The 10,039-nt window shown below is 43.4% G+C and overlaps 1 protein-coding gene across 1 annotated transcript; it reads left to right on the forward strand.

Moving 5' to 3' along the window:
• Positions 1-9,582: 9,582 nt before the first annotated feature.
• Positions 9,583-10,039, forward strand: LOC113909949 (small nuclear ribonucleoprotein E-like). The gene has a single exon (XM_035728174.1). It carries the CDS (start codon positions 9,601-9,603, stop codon positions 9,880-9,882), a length of 282 nt encoding a protein of 93 aa, XP_035584067.1. The 5' UTR covers positions 9,583-9,600; the 3' UTR covers positions 9,883-10,039.

Raw genomic sequence — 10,039 nt, forward strand, 5'->3', positions numbered from 1 at the left:
GCTGATGACCACACCCAGCAGATGTGCCTCTACCTTCTGTACTTCTTACCAGTGGATCTCCTCTTGACCCCCCTCCCTCAGCTCTTAGGTGTGGCCCTCACCATTTATGATGGGACTGCTGAAATCTTCACCTAAATGGTCTGGTCTCTAAGCCATCTCTCCACTGTTGCCAGAGTGATTTGTCCAAAATGCAAATCAAATCGCACGCCATCCTACCTTACCTCTCAGGGGCATCTCACTGCCCCTGGGCTACAGATACTCCCTTGCAGGACTTGGAAAGTTTTCAGATTTTGCCTCCCAGATACCCTGCATTCCACCCATATGAAATAACCGGTGGGTAGACAACCCTGTGGAGCTGGGTTACATCTCCATGCCTTTGCACATTCTGTTCCCTCCGCCTGGATGTTCCTCCTTCAAGCTTCCTTCCTCAGTGAAGCCTCTGACTTCGGTGCCTAGAAGCAGAGCCTGAGGCGGGGTTTCTTGTTCAAGTGATTTACGGGGAAGGGCATGAAGAAAGCAGGATAGGGGAGGGTCCAGGCTGAGCAAGAGTGTGGATTTAGCTGGGGACGAGCTTCAGTCTGAGCATATGCAAAGCTGTGCATCATGCCCCGCACCCCCCGGAGCTTGCCACATGCACAGACCTGAGGCAAAGACAGAAGCTCTCTGTGGCTCCATCAGTCACTGGCTGCAATCTGTGGGGGTGGGGATGGAGGTAACCTCCTGGCTGAGGCGACTTCCTGGCGGAGGGCAATTCTCCAGAGAAGGGGGCAGCTCGGGGATGCTTGTGCTGACCTGTAAAGCGTATCAGAGAGGGCACCCCAGCATCCACTGTGCCGCTGGCTGGAGAACTTCGGTGGTTCTAAATTTCTTTGCAGGCCTACTTAGCATGCAGGGGGCTGAGCCCCAGCCCCAGAGATTCTGATTCGGGAGATGCGGGTTGGGCTGCCAATTTGCATTTCCAACAAGTTCCCAGGTGATGTTGCTGGCAGACCTACCTTTTGAGAGTCAGGACACTGCACCTTCTCTTCCCCACCCTCCACCCCATCACCAGGACGGAAACTACCTCATCCTCGGTTGGTTCACCCAACACCTGCTAGATTGCACCATATGTCCCTGGCCATGTCATAGGATGGTCGCTAGTAATGGTCTACCACCCTTACTAGCAGAGAACCAGTCTAAAGGTCTTGTTCCTCTTTGTGTCTACACATCCCAGCTTGATGCCTGGCACATTGTAGGTCTCAATAAATCCATCTTGAATGAATAAAAGAATGCTTGTAGCAATAACGCAAATATATCTTCTACTGCCCCAGGGGTCGGGACCAGGGTAAATTGCTCTTTTAATGCTGCCTTGCTCCAGGAATGGAGGGAAGGAAGCTTTGATCGTTTTGAGAAAACCACGTCAATGAATGTTCTCACTGTGCAGAGGTGAAGCCAAGCTGGGGAGAGTGAGAATTAGAAGCTGAGGCTGTGCTGTGTAATAATGTTGGAGCTGGTCCTCACACCAGAGAAGCACCTTTGAGAAAGATCAGGATATTGATTAGGAAGAGGGAAGGATGTTAGCAGTCTGATCCCCAAGACAGCAGAGGGCAGAGGGTCATGGTCAAGGGGCTCCTGATGGGGAAAGGGGGTGACCCTCAGCACCACAGGTCGCACATTGACCCACACCAAGCAGCAGCAGGTTGGGGGCCAAGGAATAAGAAAGAGCCTACGGGCTGGGGTCCTGAGATCCCCTCTCAGATATTAGGTTACTCTCTTTCCTACAATATAATTTCCTAAGTCTTTCAGAGAAACAGAAGAGCAGGAGATAGCCTGGTTTTTGCTGGACTTTGGAGAACCACAAAGGATGGGCAAAGAGCAGCCTGGACAGGCCAATAAATGAGATGGTGAGAGATGCCCCAAGGGATGCAAGTAACTGGCTGTGGGGTGGGGTGGCCAAACACCCCTGTTAGTCCGGGGGGGGGTGCATCCCAGGTCATGGGACTTTCGGTGCTAGCACTGGGAAAGTTCCAGACAAACCAGGATGAGTTGGGTGCCCTCCTAGATGGTGCAATCAGAGAAAACAGGTTCCCATTTGTGGAAACCATAAGCATCCCTCTGAGACGTCCCTAATACGTTGGTAGGGGAAGCAGTTAAAGCTGGCTTTCCTTCCATCCCTCAGAAAGGGGATGAGGCTAGTTGGCTATTAAAGGAAAGGGTGCCCCTGAAGGCCACATATCTGAGGAATAGATGGGGTATACTCATAATCTGCAGGTGTTTGGAAAATTCTTATTATGGCTAAGGATTTTATACCGGTCTTCATCAGGGGAGAACAACTAGCAAATATGGCAGAGTGGACCAAGCAATGAACCAGGGATCATGAGACCTGTGCTCTAGCCCCAGCCATTCTGCTAACGAGATGTGTGACCACGGACAAGTGAATTGTCCTCTCTGAGGTCCATTTTCCTCCCATGTAAAAGTGAAGTTTTGAAATCGGTCCCTTTGGTAGCTGGTGAGGCTAATAGACATCCTGTAAGAATAATGTTTGAAGTGTGTAAAATAAAATCAAATATACAAGGGAAACCAATTATATTGTCATAAAATTATCAACATATTGAGAAAACCAATTTCGTTATGTAGTAGCATATGTACCTCTTAATAGGTGCAGTAAAGACTAAGTCCCAGCAGTAGGCATAACAACTGTAATTTCAAAGTAGTTATGAGCGCAGATAGTATTTCAGGGTATCTGTGAGAACCATAATTTGATGTGAAAATATTTGTGATTTTTATCAGTCACAAGATCACAGGTGCTGTTAATACACGTGTGGTTTATTGCACACATTTGTGATGTAGGAAGGAAACGCTACATTTCAGTAAGTTAGTAAAAATAAAAATGCAGTTTCTCCCTTTCTATCTCCCCCTGATTTTATCCACAGACTTTATTACGGGCTGAGTTGTGTCCCCCCAGATTCATATGTTTAAGTCCTAACTCCTGGTACCTCAGAGAGTGATTGCATTTGGAGTCAGGGTCTTTAAAGAGGAAGTTACAATGAGGTCACTGGGGCGGGCCCTAATCCAATATGGCTGGTGTCCTTGTGAGGAGAGAGTAGGACCCACCCCCACACTGAGGGAAGACCACGTAAAGACCCAGGGAGAAGGCAGCCATCTGCAAGCCAAAGAGAGGGGTCTCTGAGGAAGCCAACCCTGGTGACACCTTGATCTTGGACTTCCGGCCTCCAGGACTGTGAGAAAATAGATGTCTGTTGGCTTCAGTTCTCTGCTATGGCAGCCCCAGCTGACTAATACAAGCCTCCCAGAGTCATAGACCCCACGTTACAAATTCCAGAATGGACAGTCTCTGAGGTGCCTTTGAATCTGCCCATGCTGATGAAGCCCCTCAGTGCTGAAAGACAAGGGCTTTGAGGATGAACACAAAAGGGCATAACCTTTGGGCCACTGAGAAGAAGCCCGGACGAGAAGAGGCCCCAAGTGCTCTGGGCCTTCTTCACTGACTGTGGTTGTACCCAACGTGCTGAGAAACCCCCCCAGGGCTCTCCAGGGCAGTCTCTGCATTCCTCGCAGTGTGTCAGCACTTCAGCCCATGAGGCTTTATGATCCTGAGGCCCAGTGGGTGGTGCCTGCAAGAAGAGAATGAGGTCGGAGGGGTATCCGCTGTCCGGTCCTGGTGGGAGGCTGAGGTTGGTGTTCCGAGCACCGGAGGGCCTGCCCTGGGAGCACCACTGCCCTCAGCCAGGGCACATCCGCTGGGGGGTTGGTGAGGACCGGCCAGACTTCCTAGCGTTCCGGAGGAGGCACAGGGAGATGGAAAAGAGGGAGGAAGAAGAGGGAAGGAGGAAGAGAAAAGGAAAACAGAGAAGGGGGTTGTTGAGATGGAAAGGAAGAAAGGAAAGGGAAGGAGGGAGAGGCAGGGAGCATGAGATGAGTTCGGGAAAAGTGAAAGGCAGAGGGAGGAAGAGGGAGAAGACAGAAGGAGAGTGGGCAGACAGGCTGTCTGAGGCGCCCTGGCTCACCCAGGGGTTGCAGGCGACCCAGAAACATGAGAAGCAGGAGAAGGGCACAGACAAGAGGACCCCTTTCCGTCTCACCCAACACATGATTCCTAATGACGGAGCCCCGGCTCTTGTTTCAGCAGTCTGTGAGCGGACAGAAGGCCCTCCCTGCACAGCCCCAACTCTTGACTCTGGGGAGGCAGGACAAGGACGGGCTGCCTCTCAGCTCACCACCCCCCCGCCCCCCGGCCCCTGAGCTGTCTCCAAAGGGCCTGCCTCCATTCAGGCAGGGAGGCTGCCTGACTCCACGGTTGGCCAGCAGCTTCCTCTCCAGACCCCTGGCCCTCTGCCATCTCATGGAAAATCATTAATAGGGTTTATTTTCTTGACGCTGGTTTGTTTTTCAGGCCTGTCGGCCCTGATATGCTTAATACTTTCCCTGGAGAGAAGTGTGAAGCCATTGCAATCTCTAAGGTAAATACCTAATTAGGATGCTTCTGAACAAAGTATTATTTACTTGGGAGAATGTATCTTGGGTCAGCGTGCACTTAGGGAGGTTATTTTCTCAAGAGACGGTGGTGGTTCCGGCAGACCCTATACTTAAATATGTCATTAAGTGCTGCTTAAAGCATCTGGGGTACCTGGAAGGTACCCTTCATTTATTTTTAAGAAATTTACCTATTGCAACATTCATAGCTGAGCCACTGGGGTGAGGAGAGCTAAATTGTGATTCTAACTCCATGTTTGAGAGAGGCAAAGCCAAACTCTGGGTCACCACCCAACTAAACCAGTAGCAATTAATGATTTAGAGCCAAATAGACCCATTGATTCAACCAAGAATCTAGTCTAGATCAGGCGTGGGGCTCAGTATTTTCATTTACAGATTCCTATTACTCAACACGTATCTGACTTTCAACAGGAAATTACAAGGCATGACAAAAGGCAAAAGAAAATCGAAGAGATAATGTGATCATTGGAACCAGACTCAGATATGATACCCATGTTGGATATCAGGCAGAGAATTAAAACTAATATGATTGATATGTTGAGGACTCTAGTGGAAAGAGTAGACAACATACAAGAACATATGGATAATGTGAGCAGAGAAATGGAAACTCTAAAAAGGAATAAAAAGAAAAGGTGGGAAATTAGAAACATTACAACAGAATGAAGAATGCCTTCTATGAGCTTATCAGAAGACTAACCATGGCCAAGGATAGAATCAGTGAACATGGAGATAGGTCAATAGAAATATCCCAGCTGAAATGCACAGGGGAAAAAGCATGACAAAAATAGAACAGAACATCCAAGCACTGTGGGACCACATGAAAAGGTGTAGCATATGCATAACTGGAATAACAAAGGAGAAGAAAGAGAAAATGGAGAAGGAACATTTGAGGTATCAATGGCCAAAAGTTTCCAAAGCACAAATCTAGGAAGCTCAGAAAACACCACACAGAATAAATACCAAAACAAACAAAATAACCTCACACCTGGGCTCATCATCTTCAGACTACAGAAAACCCAAATAGAAGAAAATTATTGAAAGAAGCCAGAGGAGGGAACATATTATACCTTACCTGTAGAGGAACAAAGATAAGAATTACAGCAGAATTCTCAACATAAAGAAAGCAAGCAGGAAGAGAACGCAGTGAAATATTTAAAATGTTCAAAGAAAAAACTCAGCAACCCAGAATTCCACATCCAGTGAAATCATTCTTCACAGGTGAAAAAGATAGAAAGCTTTTCTCAAATAAATGAAAATGGAGGGAATCCATCACCAGCAGACTTGCCCTGAAAAAAAAAATGGTAGAAGTTCTACAGGCAGAAAGAATATGATAAAGGTCAGAAACTTAATTTACGTAAAGAAAGGGAGAGCATCAGAGAAGCGATAAATGAAGGTAAAATAAAATCTTTTTATTTTTTCTCATTTTTTAAAGATTTTTTATTTATTTATTTGACAGAGAGAGACACAGGGAGAGAGGGAACACAAGCGGGGGGAGTGGGAGAGGGAGAAGCAGGCCTCCCGCTGAGCAGGGAGCCTATTTTTTCTCATTCTTAAGTGATGTAAAAGATAACTCTGTTTAAAGCAACAACAGTAACAGTGTAATGCATGATTACAGCAGATGCGTAAGGGAAAAGTACCTACGCTACATGTGAAGTGGTATAGTATTATCTGAAAGTGGACTTACATTTTAAAAATTTATTTTGTAACTCCTAGGGTAGCCATTAAAACAAATTAAGAGTTGGGGCGCCTGGGTGGCTCAGTCGTTAAGCGTCTGCCTTCAGCTCAGGTCATGATCCCAGGGTCCTGGGATCCAGCCCCACATCGGGCTCCACGCTCGGCGGGAAGCCTGCTTCTCCCTCTCCCACTTCCTCTGCTTGTGTTCCCTCTCTCGCTGTGTCTCTCTCTGTCAAATAAATAAATAAAATCTTTAAAAAAATAAAAAAATAAAAAAATTAAGAGTTATAACTGATATGTGAAGAGCAGAGATAAAGTGGTATATTTAAAAATGCTCAATTAAAATGAGAGGAGGGAGACTTCCAGTTTCTGGTCTGGCCTGTAGGAAACGTGGATGTCACCACTCTATCCTAACAAGTAAAAGGCTAAGCAAAATGACAAGTCAACTCTCCTTAAGACCCATGAGAGAAGTGAAGTCATAGAGCAAACCACAGCCCCCCAAAATTGGGCAGACCAACAGATAAATAAATACAGAGAACCATAACTTATTGAAATAGAAACCCACAAGCAGCAACTTGGGAGGGAGCCATTGCTGAGATAGGAAAACCTGAACTGTAATTAACTAGAGGCTCAGTGAGACAAGTCTGAGAGCTCAAAACTCCAGGGCCACCCAGTCACAGGGAGGCCCCTACACTTTTGTGTAGCTCTAGCCTTCATGTGGGAGAAGGGAAATACCCAACTCCAGCCCCCTCTAGCCATTCTGTCCCACTTAAGAAGGAGGAAAAAGCCTTAGAATCATGTGTGAAGTTGACAATTCAGAGATATGGACTTGCTAAGACTGAGACCTTGCTAAGACTGAGACCCTGCTAAGACTGTCATCTGTTAGATCAATTAAGAATATGAAAAATTCAAGATTTTATTTTACCTTCGATTATTCCTTCTGCAAGGTCTTCCTTTCTTTAGGTAGACATGAATTTCTGACTTACATCATTTTCCTTCTCTCTAAATAACTTCTTTTAACCTTTCTTGCAAGGCAAGTCTACTGGCAACAAAGTCCCTCAATTTTTGTTTGTCTGGGAAAGTCTTTATTTCTCCTTCCCTCTTGGAGGATAATTTCTTAGGGTACAGAATTCTAGGTTGGTGGTTTTTTTCTTAATACTTAATATTTCACTTCACTCTCTTCTTACTTGCATGGTTTCTGGGGAGAAAGTCCTCCTAATCATAGGACTATAGAATGCTTATACACACACACACACACACACACACACACCCCTCATCAACAATTACCAACAGCCTATTTACACCAGTTCCTTTTACCCTGTATATCATATCCAGCTATCAAGAAAAATTACAAGACATGCTAAAAGGCAAAAAACACAGTTTGAAGAGAGTGAGCAAGCATTAAAACCAGATTCAGATATGGCAAGGATGTTAGAATTATCAGAGCAGGAATATAAAGTATCTATCATTAATATGCTAAGGCTCCAAAGGATAAAGTAGATCCTAGCATGCAAGCACAGATGGACAGTGTAAGCAAAGAGAAAGGAATTCTAAGAAAGAACCAAAAAGAAGTGCTAGAGATCAAAAACACTGTAACAGAAATGAAGAATGCTCCGTTTGGGTGCATTAGGAGCCTGGACATGGCTGAGGAAAGAAAGAACGTGGGTGAGCTTGAAGATGCAATATAAAGCTCCCAAACTGAAAATCAAAGAGAACAAAGACTGAAGAAAACAGAACAAAGACCCAAGGACCGTAGGACAAGTACAAAAGGTGTAACATACATGTGATGGGAAGACAAGAAGGAGAAGAGAGAAGGGAATAGAAGAAATATTTGAAAAAATAATGACTGAAAATTTCTCCAAATTAGTGAAAATTTCCCCAGAACACACAAAACCACAGCTCAGAAAGCACCAAGCAGAATAAACATCCAAAAAACTACACCTAGGCAAATCATCATCAAGCTACAGAAAGTCAAAGAAAAAGAAAAAGTCCTGAAAGAAGACAGAGGAAAAAAGCATCTTACCTATAGAAGAAAAAGGATGAGCATTACACCTGACTTTCTCTCTAGCAACCATGCAAGTAAGGAGAGAGTGAAGTGAAATATTAAGTATTAAGGAAAAAACCACCAACCTGGAATTCTGTACCCTGAGAAATTATCCTCCAAAAGGGAAGGAGAAATAAAGACTTTCCCAGACAAACAAAAATTGAGGGAATTTGTTGCCAGTAGACTTGCCTTGCAAGAAATGTTAGAAGAAGTTATTTAGAGAGAAGGAAAATGATGTAAGTCAGAAATTCGTATCTGCCTAAAGAAAGGAAGACCTTGCAGAAGGAATAATCGAAGGTAAAATAAAATCTTGAATTTTTCATATTCTTAATTGATTTAACAGATGACAGTTTGTTCAAAATATTATTAGCAATAGTTATGATATGGCAACAATATATTCAATTATGTATGCATATAAATATATATGTACATATATACATTTATGCATGCTTATGTATAAGTGAAATGAATGATAATGATATGAAAGACAAGAGGGAGAATTTAGGATTATTTTGTTACTATAATGTATTTTCCCCACCCATGAAACAGTACAGTGTTATAGAAATGTGAACTTGGATTAATACAACTATATCTGTAATCACTTTGACCGCACTTGGAATGTGAATATTGTCCAATTTAAAAAAAGTCAAGTTAGCAAATGGCAAATTAATGGGGTTTTCTTGCTTAGTTTATTTAGCTTTGGTAGACCTTTTTGCTTTGTCTTTGTAAATGCATTTTAAGAATTTTTAATTTATATCTGCTTCAGGACCCTCCTGCTATAACTGGGGTAAGTTGGGGAGAATCATGGAGAGATATGGAGACTGAGGAGCAGAGAGATTAGTTGTAAAAGTATAGGGCAACCCACTATAAAAAGTAAAAAAAAAAAGTACAACTGATAGGCTTAAAAAGGAGAGGAAACATAATCATAGGAATAATCATAGGAAATGCTCAATTAAAACCACAAATGGCAGAAAAAGAGTGGAAGACAAAAATATGAACAAAGAACAAGGACAACAAACAGAAAATGTAACATATATCTGTAATCACTTTGAATGTCAATAGTCTAAATACTTCAATTAAAAGACAGAGATTATCAGAGTGGATCAAAAAACAAACCCAACTAGAGCTGTCTATAAGAGACTCACTTTAAATATAAAGATACATATATATTAAAAGTAAATGGATGACAAAGTGTAAAGCTAAAATAATACAATAACAATAAAAACAAAACAAAAAATAAATGGATGGTGAAAGATATACACTGTTAACACTAATCAAAAGAAAGCAGGAGCAGCTGTATTAATTTCAGACAGAGAAAACTTCAAAGCAAGGAAAATTATCAGGGATAAAGAGGGGCATTATGGGCACGGTCTTTGTCAGCTTCCACCATGGCGTACCGTGGCCAGGGCCAAAAAGTGCAGAAGGTGATGATGGTTCAGCCCATCAATCTCATCTTCAGATACTTGCAAAATAGATCTCGAATTCAGGTGTGGCTTTATGAGCAAGTGAACATGCGAATAGAGGGCTGTATCATTGGTTTTGATGAGTACATGAACCTCGTATTAGATGATGCCGAAGAGATTCATTCTAAAACAAAGTCAAGAAAACAACTGGGTCGGATCATGCTAAAAGGAGATAATATTACCCTGCTCCAGAGTGTCTCCAACTAGAAATAATCAGTGAAGTGAGAAATTCTTGAGAAGGCCATGTAGTTTGTTTTTTTAGGTGTCCTTTGTTGTGAGTGTAGTTCTAAAACATTTGTTCGTATTGTTTTGATTACCTTTATGTTATTACCAGAGGACAATAAATGCTGTGGAATTGCTTTTA

Source organism: Zalophus californianus, chromosome 6 (genome assembly GCF_009762305.2).
Source record: "Zalophus californianus isolate mZalCal1 chromosome 6, mZalCal1.pri.v2, whole genome shotgun sequence".
Lineage (NCBI taxonomy): Eukaryota > Metazoa > Chordata > Mammalia > Carnivora > Otariidae > Zalophus > Zalophus californianus.